The sequence below is a fragment of the Sphaeramia orbicularis genome, chromosome 14 (genome assembly GCF_902148855.1).
Source record: "Sphaeramia orbicularis chromosome 14, fSphaOr1.1, whole genome shotgun sequence".
NCBI lineage: Eukaryota > Metazoa > Chordata > Actinopteri > Kurtiformes > Apogonidae > Sphaeramia > Sphaeramia orbicularis.
In genome coordinates, this window is record NC_043970.1 from 27,367,205 (window position 1) to 27,388,997 (window position 21,793).

The window sequence follows — 21,793 nt, forward strand, 5'->3', positions numbered from 1 at the left end:
CAGACGCAAAAACAATTCATCATTAGAAGCACATTTGCAACTTGTCACGGTGAATAAACGTGTTTTGCCTCTGAAGCGATTTGACACGACTCTGAGGCGACAAATATCAATGATTTGAGAAAGAAATGATCCAACTGTGGACATTTTTTTTGCCTTCAAAGGCTTTAGTATAATCTAGACCTCAGAGGGAGATTTGTTTTGTAGAGCTTAAAGATCATGAGGGCGGGTTATAAACTGTGAAAACCCGCAGGTGGACTGGACAGATACATGCATGTATGTGGAACAAAGCAGCAGATCAGAAATGAGAACAGACAGTCTCACTTCCTGTTTGTCACTAAAATCAGCTGAATAAGCACGTTATGAGAAGCTCTGCCCCGACTCTGAAACCTCATCAGGAGGATATTATCTCTTTATCTGTGACATGATATGTGTAATTTAACATCTACAAGAAACTTTTAATACTTTAATTTCAACTTTTCCGGTCCTAAAAGTAGTGAAAATGAGATTGTAGGCACCTTTGATGATCTTTTTTTTTTTTTTTTACACAGAACACAATTTCCTCTGTTACTGTTTTGTCATATATTTTCATAAAGCATCTTAACTCTCACAAATGCTGGAGACTTCTTTAACCCTTAAAGAGCTTTTTGTGGCAACTTTCAAATGACTTTAAATTAGATTTTCTCAACATCCAACTGGGATTTATCACTATATTATTTTATCCTCTGCACTGATAATCAAGTATTTTGCATATAGAATTTGTTGATCGTGTACATAAAAGTTCAGAGTTAATTCATAGATAGAGCGACTTTAATGGTGAATCAGAGGGTGTTTCCATGTTCACTATGGAGCCTCTGAACGTCCAAATGGATTAAACCTGATACTAGTGAAAAGCTGAGAAACTGCATTTTACTTGAATTATTTAACTTTACTAATAGAAACAATGGTTCAAAAGTTATTTAAACATTTTAGATCAATATATACTTCTGGTCACCAGCAGCTTTTTTAGTCTGAGACTTAAGAAAAATATGAACCTACTTCAGTGAGGTTCAGTTCAACTGTTTTCAAGTAAAATCAGGATGCAGTCACGTATATACATGAGGAGATTGAGAGAGAGACAGAGAGAGAGAGAGAGACAGAGAGAGAGAGAGAGAGAGAGAGAGAGAGAGAGAGAGAGAGAGAGATAAGATTTTGAAAACTGAAATACTGATTGGATGCATACTTCCATGTTCCTGATTTGATACAGCATGAGGTAAGATAAGTGCATTTTCCAAAGCTTGTTCCATGATCATAATACAGCAAGACAACATCATACAAACATTTCCCAGGACTCTGTCCTCTGGAAGGCCTTTCTAAACACCAGCCGCAGAGAAACGCTTTATCTTCGCCTCCCTGACACCAGGAGGAGGGCTGATGACAACAATGCGCTGGCCCATGTCTTTATTTGGGGTTGGAGCGCAGGACGGAGTCTTCACTAGGGGCTATGTGTCACACACAGCTCAAGGGCTTAACAGCAGTTTGACTCATCTGTTCTGTAAATACAGAGGCCGTGTGCTGCTGTTGTGTGTGTGTGTGTGTGTGTGTGTGTATGTGTGTGTATGTGTGTGTTTGTGCAGCAGTGTGTTTACAGTGCTGGTGTATAGAGCTGCATATTGTGTATTAAATCAGTAGGGCACTGTCGCCTCATACACAACAGGCAAATGAGGATGATGTGTCTTTGGTGTAATGTTTCTGCCAAATGAGACATCTATCACCCTGACATTTTATAGACGTAGATCTATGAAGCATCTACACTGACAATAGGTGTCTTATCAAAGAGCCCTTCAAATGCTCAGAGGCAAACAGAAGTTTTTATAAATCCTAAAATATCAAATATGTCTATTTTAAGGAAACACTTCAATTCATGGATTTCAGGTACAACTTTTACAAACTAAATGAACCAAAGTTGAACTGTTCAAACATCAGTGTCTGGTTTCCTTTATTTCACTCACAGTCAAAAAACAAACAGTTTTGTAAAATATGCAACATGTTAATTGGAGAACCTCACATTTTAGACAACACATGTTGTCTAAATAAACATGTTCTCCTTTCCCCTCTGAAGTTTCATGTTCATGTTAAAAACACTGGGTTTCTTCATGTCGTTGCTGCTCGGTGAGGCTGCCCTCATTCTCTGGACTGTTTTTTAAAGGTCTCAATTTTTAATACAAGACATTAACCAGACTATTTGCTCTTTTACGCAAAAGGCTTTGTGTACTTTCTTGTACTTTCTGGGAAAGTGGCAGGGTGGATTATTAGCAGACAGCGCTGAGGCAGTGTTTCTTAATCTTCACCGTGTTTCTGGAAGGTCTCCATGTGACAAGTAGTCTTTGTTTCCCTAAACAGACAGCGGGGTAGTCCACTTACTTTTAACATTTTGATTTTGGATTAATTCAAGAGCTAGGGGTGCCATGTGAGAAAGAAATGACCGACAGTAATAATATACAATAATATTTATGAAAAATACATCTTCTCCCTTTATTTACTGAAGGCCTTGGTTATTGTTTTTATCTTCTAATATAAATCTAAAAATTGCATAAGAACATTTTTAGATAATATTACTATTAGGACTACTATCAGATAATATAACAGCTTTGAAGTTTTGGACACCGGCCATCTCACTCTGCTGGCAGACTGTCCTCTTGTTTATGTTAACAATAATAATAACACTCCATATTAAGTTGTCAGGATGGACATTCCCTGCTCATGGAGGCTCACAGGAGTAGGGAAACTTCAAAATCTCCTCCTGCTGGGTGCAGCCTGCAGGGGGTGGCCACAAGAAAAGCAACAGCTGCACAATATAATGATGTTTGATATTAAGCACCTTTACAGTTCATACAAGACTATTACAAACAATAACTTAGCAGTACAGTGGAATCTGCCCATCTTCAACAGACCTAGCAATGAAACTCTGAAGGTTACATGTGCATTTTAGTTCATCTGTAGTTTGGTGGGATTACAGAAGTCATTTGTATGGCTATTAATTCAGCACATTAACCCTTTACTGTTCCTTTCAACTGGTTGAGGAAAAATGTATTGAACTAAACTTAACTGAGCCATTTCCACTGACAGGATTAAGTGTGATATATTAAAAAAAAAATCCATGGGACGTCACTGTCTCTTTAATAGTATTGTCAGGTATGTTTTTCTCACAGAAAATTAGCAACAAAAAGGAACATTTGGACCTGAGGACTTAACACAAATGTCAATGCTATTGAACGTTTATCTGACCAAAGGGTGATGACAGTGACAAGTGACGCAGCCTGCAACACTACAACATCATTCCAAAGAAAAGACAGCAATGGCTTTATGAACAGAAACTGGCATCAAGAAAGGGAAACCCCTGAAGGTCCCTGCAAAGCTTGAAACAGTGGAAAATATACGGTGCAGTTAAACTATATTAAGTATGTGGACAATGACAGATTGCTTTGCTCCTTATTGCATGAAAAATTCCCGCATTAGTGCCATTTTAAATTGTACAACCTACACTTCTGACATCTTTTCACTGGGCTTTCTTTGTAAATAACCTATGAAGAACCTGAAATTTCTGTAAGTTGTAATGCACATGTGTAAATGATAAGATGAGGCATAATATTGTTCTTGAGAAATTTCAAGTTGTTCAGGTTATTCATTATATTATATTATATTATATTATATTTACTTAATTTTCCTGGATTCACATTTAACCCTTTCATGCATGATGTTGAAGCAACACAGTTTTAAATCAAAGCTACATTATTTGCAGTAATGACTCCAGCTCTAATATTTGTTTTGCTCACTTTTCTGTAACTGCTGCTGTCACACTTGAATTTCCCCACTGTCAGATAAATAAAGTCTTATCCTATTGTTTAATGAATCAAAAAAAAAAAAAAAAAAAAAAAAGGATTACGAGGAAATTCTCTAATAAGCTACTGTTTCGGGTAGGGCCAGGGGTCACCAACCCTGGTCCTTGAAAACTACTATCCTGCATGTTTTGTATGTATCCCTCCTCCAACACACCTGATTTAAATGATAAGCCTATCATCAAGCTCTGCAGAAGCCTGATAACACCTGTCAGGTGTGCTGGAAGAGGGAAACATCATGTAGGATAGTGGCTCTCCAGGAACAGGGTTGGTGGCCTGTGGTTTAGGGAATAGTTTGTTCACAGTTTAATCCTTATGGTTTTTGTCTCTGTGACTAAAGTTTCCCAGAATATAATCACTGATTCATGTGATTAATCACAGTGGACAGTAATATTTTACACTGAAATTACATGTTTTCCTACAGAAGTTATATATTCTCTTTGTGCAAAGAGCTTTAATGATGAGTTTATGATTATGTTGATGTATGGAACTACAGTGAATAGCAGTGTGTCCTGCTAAATAAGAGTGATAAGATGTGTCTTTATTAGTTCCACAAGGGGAAATTCCAGGTTTACAGCAGCAAAGTACAAAAGCACACAAGAGTAAAAGAAGTGCAAAATCAAAATAAATAAAAAATTTTAAAAAACTAAAAAAGCTATATGCAATTTACAGCTGTGCACATGCTGATCATGCCACAGGTTGGATAGGGATAGGGTTTATTGCAGTGGTTCCCAACCTTTTTTGGCTCATAACCCCATTTTAACATCACAAATTTCTGACGACCCCAGATATTCAAAATGGAGACATTAATTTGTTTTTGATCATGTAATAGTCTGCTATACTATGTTGCAAATAAATGTTTAATGACAGACGACATTTAGTCTATATAATGTATATTATTATAGACAGAGGCAGAAAAGCCAGGTGTAGATTACTGCACAAAGGGAGAATTTTATTTTCCTTGGTCAGGATATGTACAGTCAGTCCAGCTTGGATTTACAAGGCTGACAATTAATACCGAACAAACAATAACTCAAACTATGAATTATGAAAGAGCTGCAGCATCTGAAACCGACCACAATGAACATTTAAAAGATAAACAGTACCACAGTGCTTCAGTTTCAGCTTGACAGTTTGTCATGACTTTTATGTACTGGGATTGTCTCTGTCAACTCACTATATGTTTTTCATCAGTAAGTTTTCTTTTTTTTTTTTTTTTTTTTTTTTTTTAATTATTTTTATTTTATCAATTACTAGAAATTTCAGGCAACCCTATTTGAATTACAGGCGACCCCATGTGGGGTCCCGACCCCAAGGTTGAAAAACGCTGGTTTATTGCAAGGTTTATTGTGCTCATTATTGCATGGTTTATTGCACAGAATTATTTGGAGCAGTTTCTGTTGTGCAGAATGACAGCTGCAGGAACATATATGTATATATATAAACATAAGACAGTGAAGAAATTCAATTGGATACATTTTATGTCAAAAAGTACCACTAGTTTATTAACAGTTCATGTGTGAAAGGGTTAAATGACCCCCTGGGGCCAAAAATAAAGTGATTTGAATTGCTGCGGGCTGTTGTGTTTGTCGCCGCCTGCTGGTGGAGGCTGTGTACTGCAGCCTGAGCAGAGGGAGGTGGTGGAGCGGAGGCGCACTGGGCGCAGAGCAGAGCATGTCGCCTCCTGTTGCTGCACCACACTGTGGGATCCGCTGTCGACCTTTCAGACTGTACACATGAACGCAGTCATCAGGTTTACGCCTTCACCCGCTATGTAGGACCGGGAGCAGAGCTGGGACTGAAGCTGAAGTGAGGAGGGGGTCCGAACCGGGCTGGTGTCTGGGGGGTTTTTGGACACAACTTGGCAGAGAAGTCGCTGCTGCTGCTGGAGGTGCTCTGGCTGTGGGTTTGCACGGAGCCGTTTGCAGAGAAAAGTAGGAAACAAGTGTCAGAGAGCGAGCAACAGATGTTTTTTGGTGGAAATGCGGCCGGCTGAGGAATGAGAGCAGCTCGGAGGCACCGGCGGCCCTTCCAGCGGTTCTGCTGCTGTGGACTAGGGCTGGCCACCGTCATTTGGCTCGTACAGGTCATCCAGGCTCCAGGTGAGACCCCAGACTCACGGAGGGGATATTCTTAGACATACACACAAGGAAAAACAGTCATATTGATGCAAAAACACAAATAGATGATTAGTGGTATTTATACCATCAGTGCATATTTTGCAGACATTTGTCATCTGTTTAGGAAGCATGGACACATTCCAATTTAGGTAAACATTTAATAAAATACTGACATTTAACACAACATGTATATTGGCAATGTGTTTTGGAAAATCTCATTAAATAATATACCTTTATAATCCAGCAGTGATGCAACTCACACCTCAGTCCATGTTAAAATATGTATTTTTATTTTCATATTACAGTCAGCAAATGCATAAGTCTATTGGCTTTATCTTCTAAATTGATCTGAAATCTGATTATATGCAGGGTTTTCTGTAGAAGGTACAAATCAGTCTTTACAATCACACCAGAAACATGCTGCATTGTGCATCAAATGTATTTAAGTTGTATTCAAACAGACTTGCATACATTTGAAGATGCATTCTCACATCATATGATCTGAGCACAATGTGTCATGGGGGGAAAAATGCAGATGCTTGTGCACAAACGTAGCATTTCAAATAACAAACAGTGATTTAAGACATGTTTTAACATGACTGTAAACCATCTAGCATTATGTGACCCTTTGGCTTTTGGATTTAACTGTATATTTTGCATAGAACTGTCTGTCTCAGTTAAAATACACTTCATATCATCCTAATGGAATCATTCTGATGAACATATTTGCTTCATCCTTAAATAGTCTCCCTTTTTTCACAACTTCTACCTTTCCCAGCCTGCCTCTTTAGCTGAGGATATGTTTAGAGTAAATAAAGTCACATTGAATATAGATTAAAAAAATGACATACATTGATTTACTTTCATTTCATGACATAGTATCATCACGGTCCCTTTGATCAACTTCTGCTGATTTCCTGATTGTCATGTGGATGTATGTCTTATCGGTTCAGTCTGGAAAAGCATAGGACACATTATACAGTGACTGCTGTTATCTATACATGGAAACAAGCTGTACTTCACCTCCACATAAATCATCAGATTTCATTGGATTCCTGCCTTTGTGACGTCCACATCTCAAGGGCCGTCACCACACCGACCTTTCAGCTGATCAGTCATTCTGATAGAAATAATTGAGATTTATGATATTAATTGTCTTTTTCTCTTTCATTTTTGTCGCTACTACAATACAAGCCTAACAACAGTTTATTTATTTACACAGACAGCATTAGTATACATAGTATTGTCACTGAACACTGGAACATGGAAACAAAAATGGGCTTTTTGTTTGCTTTTTTGGTGTTGTAAACAAAAGTTGCAGAGAATAGATTAGGCGGAAGTAAATGAGCCTATTGCCAAAGCATACAAATAAATTACAGATGTGGAAATAGTGATAAAATATGACATTTCATATTGGTTTCAGGACAAAGGAAATGATGATAATTGTAATTAGCTTAAATATTTACAATATGGTGATTCTACACTGTTACCCATAAAGTTGGAATAAAATAGTTTTACCTCTTCTCATGAAATGATTGACAATGTGATGTATTCTTGATAAAGTGTAACTGGAACTCTATGTAATCATTGCACCAGGTCAAAAGTATTTACTGTTGTGTATAAATAGGAATAAAAAGAGGAATTTGTCTGAAAACAGTGACAAGGTTGTGCATCTTCTGTGATGTTGTTGCTTCTATTAATTCCAGCCACCTCTATAATATTTGCAGATATTTCCAGTTACATAATATCAATTCATGGCTGGATTATATTTGTCTTAGATTCACGAGGACGTAAGTGAAGTCTGGGTGGGATGCTTTACTGTGTCTCCTAGCAGCGTTATAAGGCAGAGCTCATTATCCTGCTCTGCATCTTTGCTGATGGGGTCATGGTGTCACATTCGCTCATCAGGTGCTTTATTTTTTTTCTCCTTAACCGTGTCTATGCATCTACGTGCACTATTTGATATTAAATGTATTGTATTCTATCAGGAGTGTTTTATTTACACTTAGTTTCATTCTGGTGTTGTATGCCGTCCCTTGTGGAAGAGCGTCCTCCTGAAAGAGCCATGTCATTAATATTTATACTTCACCTTTAAATTATGAGTGTGTCATCATCCAGAAGAGGTTTTTTGAACAGAGACCAAGGCCACAAAACTAAAAGCACCGAGCAAAAATCCAGTCTGCTGTTTGTAACGTGACAGGCAGGACATGTTAACAATAATCGGAAAATCTTACACCGGCATCTTAAATACCACTGGTTTTATAGCCATGTATGGACGCGCTGACCTGATGCAGACTAACAGTATTGATCAGGCCAAAAACATACTGTAAATATAGAAAAAAAACAAGTTGCAATATAATGCACCAAATCATAAAATTCATGAAAACACATATGAGGAAGTGGTGAAAGCAAAAGCACCACAGTGAAGATCGCCAGAGCAACAGACATTGTTGGAAACAACAGGGAAGTAAGAGAAACCCCCGGGGGAAAGTTGTTGAGTTTATTCTGCTGAATAAACAACTGGCTTGTGTGTTGGAGTTCAGAGGCAAAATGTAACATTTTAGATGATTTCAAAATGTCATAGACCCATATAAGCAACTCAGGACTGTGCAAAAAGACAGTGGTGACATTCGTGTTGTTTATATGATGGTTTTATATGCATTTATTTAACAGTTTACATTGTTACTCGTAGACAAAGGTATTAAATCTGCATGGAGGGTTACACAAACATGTGCAGAAGAGTGAGTGTTGCACAGGAATTTGTAAATGGAACTAACTTAAAGTAGAAAAAGTAAACAAAACAACAAAAAATAGTCCACTCTAATCCAGTAGAATTAGGTTTTACTAAATTTTCCTACTAGAGTTTACAGTTACTATGTCATAGCATGGACACATCACTCCTACAACTCATAGGACTGTTGATTTTAAATATTATCTGATAAAAAAAAATCATGTTGTCAGTAACTATCATGATAAATGTCAAATCTATATTTTTTTAAGTCTGTTTTTTCTTCTTGAGTGAGAGTTGAAGAAACCGTTTCTTGTGGTTTTAAGTTCATTGTTGTCAGATCAGGACAAATATTTCAGTAATCTAGTAGTAAAATGAAACCAAAACATTTTAAAACATATTAAAACCTTTATTGCAATGGTATTTATTGCAACAAAAAACTACATCGTGCCGTTTCCCATTATAACTTTGCATCCCAGGCACCTTTTAGCAATGAAACACCTATAATCAACGTGTTCAGTCATGTAGTTTTTATACTGTGACACAATTTGCACACACCAGGATGGATGATTTTTGACATTTCATCCATCCACCATTAAAAGATTTGTCTTCAGATGCAGTAGTCACTGTTGTTTTTCACATGAATCACACACACATGTGGTGAGATGTTACAGGACTTTCCCAAATCCATCTTACACTGTGATAAAGGTTTTCAGTCTGACATGTGCACATGTTCACAGATATAAATTAAAGTATAACCAAACATTCCTGATGCTACTAGAGCTGATAGTGAACACCGTTCTACCACGATGTAATGTACAAATGTACCATATGTCACTTAACAGTAGTGTTTGTGAATTCTGTGTCCACTAAGTGCAACAGTTTGATGTAATATTAGTGTGAATCCATGGTTAGATCAGATGTTTACTGCAGCATAACACTTAAGTCTTCACATCTGTTATTTACACCGCAGATGAGCTCAATGTGTTGTAATCAAATATTTTATAAATGATTATCTACAGACTCGGGTTTCAGCTGCAGCCGTGCTCACCTGCATTGCCACTATTGAGGATTTCACAGTCGGACAGTCGCCGCCACAGACCAGAGTCTGGTCTTGTGGAGGCAGTGAAGGTGTTTGGGGTTAAGACCAGAGGAAGCCGGTCTGTCCAGTCGATGTGCGATTGACAGGATCAAGTGTCTTGTTTCTACATGGGACAGATTGTTGTGTGTCACTTTGGACTTTCAATGAATGATTTCTTTCATCGTAGCCATGTGTCAAGTTAAAAAAAAGGTGTGATTTAATGATTTGTGGCGGTTACATAATTTGGTCTGTGAAAGATACCGTACATTCAAAGGACTTTGACCGCTTTGCTGACTTCTGCTGTGTGTGACCTTTTTCACAGTCTGTGTTTTTAAAGATGTCATGAATGAATGTCTGACAGCCTGCAGCACAGATGTGTAGAGAGATAAATTATGACTTGTGTTATTTACACTGAATATTATGGTATTTACACTTACCTCTGCGCATTCAGCCAGGCTGTTTATGTTTAGCAGACTGGCAGCAGGATTAGGATATTTCCACACAAACACCACATTTCACCTTTCACTGCCCTGCTGCAGCTTTCCTTTACGGTTAGGTTTCCGTCTGCAAGAGTCACTGCAGTCGTAAAGTTAATGTAAATCTTTAAGGTCACAGAAATTATAAGCAAATTGTAAAAGGATCATTGTAAAACTGCAGAGAAATGGTATGACCTTTGCTATGTTAATGTTCCTTGTTAATCTGTGTTTGTATCTTTCACCAGAGTTTACTGTAGTGTGCATAGATAGGCAGAATACTATTTAAAGCGCAGTACACAGAGCATTTATGAGTGTGGTTATTGTTTAAACATGAGTATGAGTGGGATCTGGTTCACTTAGCACTTCCCCTGAGAAAGTCTGTTAAAGGTCGAACTAGATTTTTGTTTTTTCAGTGTTATGGACAGTTCACATTTTTTCTGTTTCAGTCAGGACTGTCATGCTCACTGTGATATAAGTTTTTTTTTTTTTTTTTTTCAGTGTTGTTTTTGGTGGCACCTGCACATCTATAATGCATCTGTAACTTCAAGATTCAAGGTTCATTATACCATTTGTCTTAGGTGTCCATCCACACAGCCGTTAAAGACACACATAAAGGACATTTAAGGCACAAATTACAGAGACAACAGAAGGCAGAGTTAAATTAATCAAATAAAATGGAGTAAAAACCAATCAAGTTAAATAAATGGGGAAAAAAAGTACAAAAGATGCATTTAGTTGCTACAATTTAAAAGAAAAAAAAAAAAAATCACTCATCAGTACATTAAAGCGTATAACTTTCATCACAGATTTTTTCAAATATGCAATGGCAACCAAGTGAAAGTGGTTTCTCACAGATTTGGCAAGAAAACAAGCCAGATCGCTACAATATAAAATTCTACAGTCCACTAGGGTTGTTTTAAAGAATGAGTCTAGTCGATGGATGGAGGTAAAGGTGACATTTGGGTTCAACACTCACCAAGAGACAGCAAAATTGCTGCTGTATGGAATTCCTATTTCCACAATGCACTTCGCGACAAAATTTCTGAAAAGGCCCAAGTGACGTTTCGGTTTGTTATGTAAACAAGCGGATTGTGTTTATGATTGAGTCATCTTCAAAGTTGTTCACTGTGAGGGAAATGATTCAGGTACATAAGCATGGAAAGACTAATGGATTACTAACTAGAGGCATTGTACCCGTGGTGCAATTGTATGATAACATGATAAGTAGAACTTGTCTGCCACCACTATCCACTTGTAAACTACCATATAATCATGCATTGTGCAGGTAATCATTTGAGCCGACATTTGAGGCATGAAGGGAAGAGCATGTATTTGTTTGGCCTGTTAAGCATGATTAAATTCATACAGCGGTAGTGAACTGCAGCCTTCACATTGTAGCATCGTCTGCTAGCAGTAGAAATTTCATGAACGGCAGCATAACCACTTCTGAAAATGGAATATGGCGGCAAGGATGAAGAATTCAAAGTAGAGAGAGGCTAAAATCGCCCGGCATACCTCACAACATTTGAATATGGACATAAAATTGTGCCTAGTAGATAGTCACGTAATGTTTCTATTCATTTGGCGAGTTTGGCGGCGATCAGGCCTGTGAAGGCTGAGGAAAATCCATACAAACGCCCTCCTGTGCAGCAACATAACGTGCATAATATAGTAGAACGTGCATTATATAGTAGGAAGGATTTGGCTATCATTGGGGTTTTATAAATTTGAAAAAAAAATTCGGGATGAAAGTCATACACTGCTTTAAGTCAATGCTTTAATACAGACTAAAACTCGACGTGGTTCAATCCTGAATTCATCATCCGTCAAGTAAAATTTTAATAGCAATAGGAACAATGAGGCTTTTATATCTATGCAAGTGACATTTTTAATAAGATCAGCATTAAATTGCTATTTGAGTTACTTCTGATTGTAGAAATAGGCTCCCTTTCTGACATGTATTCTTATGGACAGGGATGTTTATATATTTACTAAGAATATGTTGTTTATGATCATGTTCTTTCTGTTTATATTGATTAAACTTTTTGTACTTATTTGCCAAAAAAAAAAAAAAACTAGAGTGCATGACTCCAAATATAGTTTTCTTTATTAAAATTATAGATGCAATGGTAACAAATAACATTAAGTAAATATTTTAAATACCATAAACTTTAGTGTATTTAAAATCCAACTAAAGCTGGAAATGCTTTATGGCATAAAGCATATCCACCTTTTATTGGTAGCACATCCTTGTCTTCAGAGGCCATGGTCAGGACTCAAGCTAGTTTTTCATGTTAAAGTTCACACGTGTAGGTGTCTCCATGGAAACGGTGACAGCCTGCATTACTGTTGCATCTACAGAACGCCTTGTGATGAGTGTGTGACAGCACAGGAGGCACTAATCCTCATTTTGCAACTTGCAAATCATTAAAAATAAATGTAATTGTCTTCATTCAAGCCCTGTTTCCACACACACCTATATTTATTTGTTCTCTATTGTAGTAAGTTGCACATGGGTTGATAAGATCTCAGTGCAGAAGACATTTCTTCTTCCTCTTCTTGTAATGAGACGAGCTAAGCTTCAGGCGATAGAGAATTGTAAGTGTGAAAATGATGCAGTGCCATCTGTGGCAACAACACATTTGAATTTCATATGAGTGGCTCTCCTCTTGATGCCACAACATGAAAGCCTGTACGTGTTGCCTCGGCCTCGACCGCTGCCCTGGTGAAATGGGCTCATTGAGCTGGGAGCTACAAAGGGACGCTCCAATCATGAAACGCCATGGACACTGAAATGAAGCCGGTAAAAGGCAAAAGAAGAGGACGATGTGTAGCACGCGGGAATAGAGTAACCGCTTCACTATCTTCTTGGGTCTTGGTGGAAAGATCTCGGTGGGAGGTAGTGGAGGATATCTGTGTCGGTTTCCTGTAGGAGAGATGATGAGACAGATGCATCAGTGGGGAGTTCCTCGCCTGTCGCCCCCGTAAAGCCGTAAAAACTGAAAACCCATACAGAGATTAGCCATCGAGGAATAAAATACACAACTGAAATACACACCGTAGAGATCTCAGTACTGATGGCTCAGGACAGCTGACTGCAGCTGAATTACTGAACACACTGTTATCTCCCACAGCCAGAAACATGAAACTACAGCCTGTGATGGCTCTCAGAAATAGCTCCTGCCACATGAAAGAGGAGGCACGTACAATACTGGAATTATTCACTGGGGATGAATGTTTAGGAGTTGCTTTTTCACGTAAAACTATGACAAGCATGAGAGTCACCTAGTGAGATTCATTAATGTGCAACATCACTTATTCTTTTCATTACAAACAGATCCAGCAACAAATGAAACCAGTTACTGATAAATAAATCAATTTATCAACAGATTTATTTATATATATATTTTTTTAAGATGAGTCTTTACCCCACCCCCTGAAAGAAAGGCAAGGGGTATTGTTTTTGATTTTTTTTTTTTTTTTCTTTGTTTGTTTGTTAACACTTTAGCAGCAAAACTATTGGTTCAATTCATGCCAAACCAGGTTTATAGATTAACAGTGACCCAGAATAGATGTGATTACATTTTGAGAAAAGTAGGTCAAAGTTAAATTTTTTTATGAATTTTCAGAATGTTTTTTTTTTCCTATTTACTTTTAATGGCCAAAATGTGTCTGTGTCTATGACATCAGCACACGCATAGACATGATGACATCAGCTGGATCGATGCCAACATAAGCTACAGTACATGCGAGGGGCGGGGTTTGTTGTGCCTGGCACCACTTGTTTTGTTTTATTTTTTTGGAAATTTTTCACAGTTTCTTTGCTTTTTATTGACTGATAATTGTTATATAAGCCAGGATAACTGAAAATGAGTGGAGACAAAGTAATGGATTGGTCCATAAATCAGCACCGATAGGATGTTTTACAAACTTGTCTCTGAGAACAGCTGATTAGGCTACTCAGCTGGAAATACTGACTGTGAATGAAGTGAATATAATAGCTCTGAAAATAAAAATAGCTCCCTTCCTAGATTTTTCACAGTTAGTTTGATGTTCACTTCCAGATTTGCCAATTAATTCCTTCCCAGTGATTCGGATTTCTTCATTTTTTTTCTTTAGATATATATTCTTTTGACTTAAACGTTCAATTCAATTTATTTCAAACAGTGTTGCAGGTTGATATCAGTTCATTCATTGGCTTTTTCCAACACCTTCAAAAATCCACCTAATCATTTTTATTAAAGTGTGTGTCTGTAGTCACATAAAACTTCAAGCATGTCTGTCTGTCTGTCTGTCTGTCTGTCTGTCTGTGCACTATAATAACTGAAGGTGTTTTTGTAACAGGGAGCGAGTCATCTGGGTTCTGGTCAGGCGTGAGTGGAGGAACGCCGCGATGGACACGCAGACTGATGCAGGAGACGTCAGACAACGAGAGTCTGAGTCTGGATGAGCCTCGAGCAGGTGAGTCACTCCTGTGTGTGTGGATAAATACCCGCTGTTCCTCCACACTGTCTGTCTGATAGAAGTCCTGATCCAGTCAGATTTGGAGTCTTAATTAAACTTAGGAGGTCATTAGAAAACACTGAAATACCGTAGAGATGCTTTTTTTTTTCTACAGTGTGTCTGGTTATGCTGGTTTGTGTACATTCAGGTGAACACAGAGGGCAGCGAGCGCCACAGATTTCTGCTTCTCCCCTGCAGGTGGACTGAAAGGTCATGTGGACTAAGTGCTGTCAGTTGTCAAGAGTGTGTAGTCAGTCTTGAGCCTGGGCACGGAAAAATCCAGGAAGACATATGAAACTCCAAAGGGGAGGCTGCCTGAATAAAACTTAGATTAGATTTTCGATGGTAGACTGTCTTTGCTTTGCTTCCTGATTCCGTTTGGAGCCTAAATAGTTTGGGCAGAGTGAAACTGCTCCTCATGCAGCCAGCTGACAGCCATAAACAGTCCTGTGTTTCTCTGGTTCCCAAGCTGATTAGCTGGCTGCCAGACATGAGCTGCATTCATCACATCTGACAGTCTTATTATTAAAAATTCAGATTGGAGAAGAAATGTCTTTATTGTTGTGCAGGGAGAATGGAGTAGAGTGGATGAAATAGCACAGCTGCACAAAGAAAAAGGTTTGCCTTATTGGCAGAGAACAATTCTGTATCTTCATATCATTTGCATTTAGTGTATGACTGTGCTAATGTTAGAGTGTCACTCACAATCTTGTATTCTCTACAGCTTGTGCCATTCTTTGCACCTCCATTGTTCATGCCCAAGTGCAGTATTTCAGCCTTATTCTAAGCTACATGTATGCAAATAAAGATGTGTTAATAATAAGCCATGCACCAGGCCTGTGACTGTTGAGTCCATAATCCTAAATACCACAACATGCATTTGCATTGTGAGGATGTGTCGCCTATTACACAACCCTCTGATGGAAATTATTTCAGCTGATTTCGATCATTTTGGACAACAGTTAAAATCTTGTGAAACACAAATCTCATACTTCCACATTACATTTTCCACATTGTTTTCCACCATATATTTAATGCCATTATTGCATCGTGCCCTTTTCCTCAGCTGAACTAACTGTGCTTAATTTCTTTATAGTAAAAATATTTTTTTATCAATATCCTGCAGTTTTCAGGGTCATGAGTGGCTCTTCTTTTACTTAAGGTCCAAAACCAGTAGCATAAATTGAACTACTTTTGTCATTTTCTATATTGTTTTGTTAATTTCTAATAAATGTGACAGATCTAAGGCCCATCCAGTCAACGATTTTTCTTCCACTATGGAGAAAAAAAAGGTTTGGCTCAGGTAGAGTGGGTCATCCAATGACCAAGGGATCAGCAGTTTGAATCCTACCTCTGACTGTCCACATGTCGAAGTGTCCTTGGGCAAGACACTGAACCCTAAATTGCTCTTAGTAGGGTCTGGCTGCGCCTTGCATGGCAGCAGCTGCCTAGTGGTGTATGAGTGTGTGCGTGAATGGGCGAATGTGAGGCTTTGGGCGCCATAAAAGTGTGGAAAAGCGCTATATAAGTACCTACCATTTAATAATATAATACAAAATAGATGTTAAAATTGTGCAAAGTAGTTGTAAAACCTCTTACAACATCTAACCCTTCCCAGCCCCAGAGAAAACACATCATTTGTTTATGTTCAGTTGTCATGAGGCAGCCGTGAAGATCAGAATCACAAAGTTCTTTTCTATTTTACTTATTTGTCACAGTGTTTGATCGGGCATTAATTGGTTCAAAAGATCTCTAAGCAGCACTGCAGCATCAGTATAACTATATATAGACCGTAACTGTACGATTTAAATGTGTTTTACTAAATTGTGTTATCATGATATTTAGCTTGTTTTGGAGGCTCAGTCCTGACTTCAGTCAACGCACACTCATCTGAAACACAAGAAACAAAACACACTCAGTCATCTGTTGTGTGACTGATTTTAATAATACCTCTCAATAATGTATCACCAGCTCAAACTGCTAAGCTATTTTTAAGCTTAAATAACCATTCTAACTGCTGATAGTCTTATCTGTGAAATTAATCCACCGCTCCGTGACACTACAAAAACCTGGTTGGCTGTATGTTTGAAGAGCTTCTATTTGAGAAGTGCTTGGACATATCAAGGACAAATTATGTGGCTGAATAAATTCACACTTCACCGACCCCCACGTTCAAGTGTCCATCACACATTTTCTCCTGTGATATTACATTAGAGGTGTTTGTACTTTTTTTTTTTACTCTTGAGAGATAAAATAATGAGACTCAGTGTATCTGTGTACCTCTGCTCCATTTGCTGTGATAGACGTTTGTGTTTTGCTGCCTGATAACACACTTAACCTTTATTGAGCCCCTGGCTGCAAACAGATCTCCCTCATTATCTCTGACAAAGACACAAGCTACCGTAGCTAGATGCTCCTCCGTGGTAATACACTGGAGACATGCAGCAAACAAAAGGCTGGACAGGTACATTAAGACAAACCAGTGAGTGCGGCTCCAGGCTCAGGTTGCCGCCCTCTTCCTCAGCAGGCCATCTGACAGTGATTGCATAATCTGTAGTGTGATTAAAAAGCCTGCCCTGGACCTCGGGGATATTATCTTAGGGATTGCACAGTAACGTCCAGCCCCAGGCTCCCTTTCTCTCTTTTTATCCTTCCACTGCTTAACAAGATGGAGACGGTGTGATCCGCCTTCAGCTGACAAGCCTGTGAGACCATTGTTGCTAAGCAACTGAATGCTAAATTTTGAAACCGAGACAATTCTGTCTTTCAAGCATTAAAAGTGCAAAGCGAAGACCTAAAAATAGACGGCAAGGAGAGGGGGCAGCAAATGAATCCAAATGATGTAAATGAAGTAAATGGCTCATACTGTGTGTGTGTCGTCAAGGCTTGTTATGTTGTTTATTTTGGCAAGCGACACTCCGCCGAGAATAGTATTTTTCCACAGCCACAGTTTCTGGCTTTCTGGGACAGAGTGGAGAATGAGAAGCTGGCAGTAGTCTAAAAGAAATTGTATTCAGATTGTTTTGGATCTTTATCAGCATAATGTCACATTATGGATCCCACACAAAGCAAATAATGGTTAATTTGACTCTTATTTGTAATCCCTCTGAAATTTTGGAAAATCTGAAACAGAAATCTGTTCAGTCTTACTCTCTCTTATTTTCCTTCAAACACATACTCTTTGTAGAAAAATAACTCAATATTTAAGAGATAAAAAGGGTAAAATGTTCTCTTAAAGTCATGATTAATGAGGGGGAGATCTTTTGTTGTTGATTTCTTCACTTCCAGAGGTGATGGCAGTGATCGTGGGCACGTTGTATGATCAGACTCAGAGATAAAGCTGTAATCCTGACAGTTTTTTTCACCTGAGTCACAACAGCGTACATGATGTTCAGTGTTTGTATTGATAGGCGAGGTTGTTGGTGCGGTTTGAAGCCCTGCTGTCGTTTCATCAGCGCTGTATTCATCGTGCCTCAAAGGGACGCGAATCAAAGAACAAATGCATAATTGAATTTACATTAAACACCTGGATCAAATATTTATTTTTTGATTCCTCATGAAAAATGCAGGCTCGTTGCCAAGGTTCGTATGTTTGTGTGTGCTCGATATAGAAAAGCTCGTTTGGTTGGAGCACGGTACGACTTTACTCTGTGCAGCAGTCGATAACGTAGCTTGACTCCAGGACATCCTGCAGTTTTTCTGATCAATAACATTACTCTGAGCCGCCCACTGTCTGTCATTCAGTTACACTGAGGTCTCCTGCAGCAGACTGACGCATGGTGTCACTTAGTGGAGAGTAGGTTTGGCATTGCAGATGTACCTGAAAATGTAATCCAATGCATGGGGTTTATTGATCTGAACTTTGATATAATGCTGTAGTAAAAAAGGATTTATGTTTTATAACACCCTGTACTCTGTAAACATATCCTGTTAAACTGATAAAACTGTGCCACACAAAGTAGGAGTTATGTATTTTGGATCTTGACATATGACTGTATCTGTTGCGTGACATTAATATGATGAGTTATTTGACCTTTTTCACACCAGAATCAACCAGAGAGTGGTTTAGCTTTGCTGCAGTTTAACACTGGGTGCAGTGTTTTATAAGTGTCATAAATGTTACGGTGTACAAAAGTAAAGGCTGATAAAGTTTTTTATAGTGCAGACATGGTATGTCAAGGCTAAAAGTAGTAGATTATCTTTTGTCAGCTGCAGAACGGAACAAACTGTCCAAAAATTAAGTGTAACATTGATAACCTGTTTTTTCCTCATCTCATGGTTATTTTGTGTTTATCTTAAAGTGTTCTTACTTTCGGATCCTTAAACATATAAGTGAACTGAACGTTTTGATCAGTTAAATAAATTTCAGTAGCTTGTAACTTCACATGTAATCTGACTGTGGAAGTCATCAGAGATCATCATCATCATTAATAAAGTGGTATTTTTATGAAGTGTCTTAATAAATGACCCTTTTCTTGTTTGAAACATGGATGAGTGAGTCACCAAGTACATGACAGCTTCATCTAGTCTTGCCCCTTTTCCTGCTGTCTTTTCTGTTTTAACTGATGCCACAGCGGTGGTTTGTGTGGAATAAATGTAAGATGACTGAAGAACAAGAACATATATAAACTTCCTCCAGTGTAATCTCTCCAGCTGCTATTATTAAAACTTGTTGGAGGAGCTTCTTCAGTTGGTATTAAACACCAACAGTAGTTCCAAATTCACATTCCACTTTTGTGTGTAATCTCTTTAAAAGTCCTTCACATTGTGAAGAAGTTAAAGATGTTGTATTTTAGCTGAATTAGATGTTAAAATATATTAAGCTGGAGGAGTTTCAGTGTCTTTTACTGCCAGCATGAAACAGAAATGATGTTAGAGCTGAACACGTCAGTTTGAGCCCTGTTCTTCACTAAAGTCACTCAGACTGGATTCTGCTCGATCTCTGATTACAAAACTGACTTTATCAAGCTGATGCCACATCTGTCTTAAATCCCTGATTTGGAGAGTTGCAGATGTGATATCATCTTTAACTCAGGCCTTTCAGTTTGTGGTTTTTTGTTGTGAAACCATGGTATAAGAGTTGGCAGAGGACATTTGTGTCTGTATTAAACCAGTTCACTGTTCCAGTCTCCTCGATTCTCCTTCTATCTCGATGTGGTGTTCTTTCCCCCCTCTTGCTCTCTCAGACCTCTCCTGAGGGTTTGTAAGGAAAAATAAATATTTTTAGACATTACGATCCAGAGCTGCTGTCACTTCTCTTTTTTTCCATTTTTCATAAACTCAAAACCATGGGAAACACATATTCACCTCCCCCTTCCTCACTGTTCATGCAGTCGCCTTGCCTTTGGCTTCCTACTGCCACCCATCAAAAAAAAAAAAAGAAGAAAAAAAAAGAAAAAGCTGCCCCCAGGGAGAGGGTCGCTATAGCAACTGCCTTCACCAGAGCAACTCCTCAAAGCGTCCATCTGAGCTACATGTTGCAGCTCTGAATTTCCAGCACCAGCCTAACCTGGGAGTTTATGTTTGGGTCAGAAATGAGACTTGAAGCCTTCCAGGTCTGTTAGACCGGACGCAAAGACGAAGGTGAAGGAATTAAAGCCACAGAGAGCACAGATGTCCAACAGCTGATCAGGGCTGCTTGAGAAGACACATGCCGTGTAGGAGAATCAGTCTCGCTGTTCCGTGCGATAAGATGACAGAAAGTTTACATGCTAAGCCTTGATGATTTACTGGACAAGCTGTGCACTGCAATAACAGCTGGCATATAAGGAAAATTCTTCTTAAAAAAAAAAAACAGAGACAAATCACTTTGCCAACCTTCAGAAACTCCCTTCGCCTCGAGGCATTAAAAAATTATGCAGAAGATGCTGAGACGGAGCTGCACTCAGGCACAAATGTGTAAACATAAGTGCACAAACATTTACATTTTCTGACTAAACATGACCAAGTTACTGTTGTCCTCTGGAACATATGGCCTCCTCCTCTCACTTACTGACTCTAGTGTCAAAGATCAAATCTCATACCCCCCCCCATCACAAGGGACCCTCTCCTAATCCACGCAGCCTGTTGTTCAGTTTCCATGCAGCTGCTGTGCAGTGTACACTGAGACGGCTGCTCAGTGCTTATTGTGTGCTTGTCGACCCAGCGTTGTCTCACACTGCACAAGAGCTATTTATAGCTCCGTACTCCCCACTAGTTTAAATTCATCCAGCTCGGCTGAGAGTTGTAAATTGGAGCTGCACCGCTCTCTCGAGGCTCTCTGTTGTGATGTCAGGGGAACAGAGGGAAGCTAAACTGTCATTAACAGATTTCTTTTTTTCCTTTTACACTCGAGGAAGGACAGGAAGCAGCTGCCAGTTTCACTTTCACCTCACTTCCTGTCTCTCTCCTCAGTGAAAGACTAGATGATGATGTGGGCTGAGCCAAGTCTGTTAGAGATGCTGTCTAAAAAAAGACTCCGCCGGATAATAACACAAAATTAGAACCATGCCTCATGTGCCTTTTTTATAAGCTGGAGTTAATTCAGAATTGTTTGGATACTTGATGCTAAGAAAGATGCTCATGCCAGATAGAAGCTTCAGCCCTGAGTAGATGTTGTACATTGTTATAGATTATACGTAGAAAAATCAGGAGCTCGAAAATAAAAATCCACAGCAACAATGATATTGTTTATCTGCAGTAAATACAGTCTCTAAATCATTCATGAAATCAGTGTTTCAGCTGTTCTGATTACATTCATTCATATTCTGCCTGGCCTCATGTTGCTTAGTTTTAGTGTTAATTTGCATGAATATTTTATACCTGTACACCTTCAATTAAACTGGTATAGCAGCCACAATGCACAATAACACATGTTATTTCAACAAAAAATACACTTGTAACTGATAAGTTTAGTTGTAGTTATCATTATTCACGTCCAACTAGTGCAGTTTTTCACCCAGGCATTAGTCCAGTATTCAATCAGGAGAAATGTCTTGGAAACAGTATCAGAAACATGTATCAACAGGTCT

At 38.5% G+C, this 21,793-nt stretch overlaps 1 protein-coding gene across 2 annotated transcripts in view; it reads left to right on the forward strand.

Moving 5' to 3' along the window:
- The first annotated feature begins 5,523 nt into the window (after positions 1-5,523).
- Positions 5,524-21,793, forward strand: part of LOC115433169 (sodium/potassium/calcium exchanger 3) — a 35,767-nt gene continuing 19,497 nt past the window's right edge. The window contains exons 1-2 of one of the 2 annotated variants that reach the window (XM_030154446.1): positions 5,524-5,977; positions 14,625-14,720. In XM_030154446.1, coding sequence (XP_030010306.1) covers positions 5,875-5,977; positions 14,625-14,720 — 199 coding nt within the window. In that variant the 5' untranslated portion in view covers positions 5,524-5,874. Of the gene's footprint in view, positions 5,978-14,624; positions 14,742-21,793 lie in introns of both variants that reach the window. The other variant, XM_030154445.1, reaches the window with a different exon arrangement.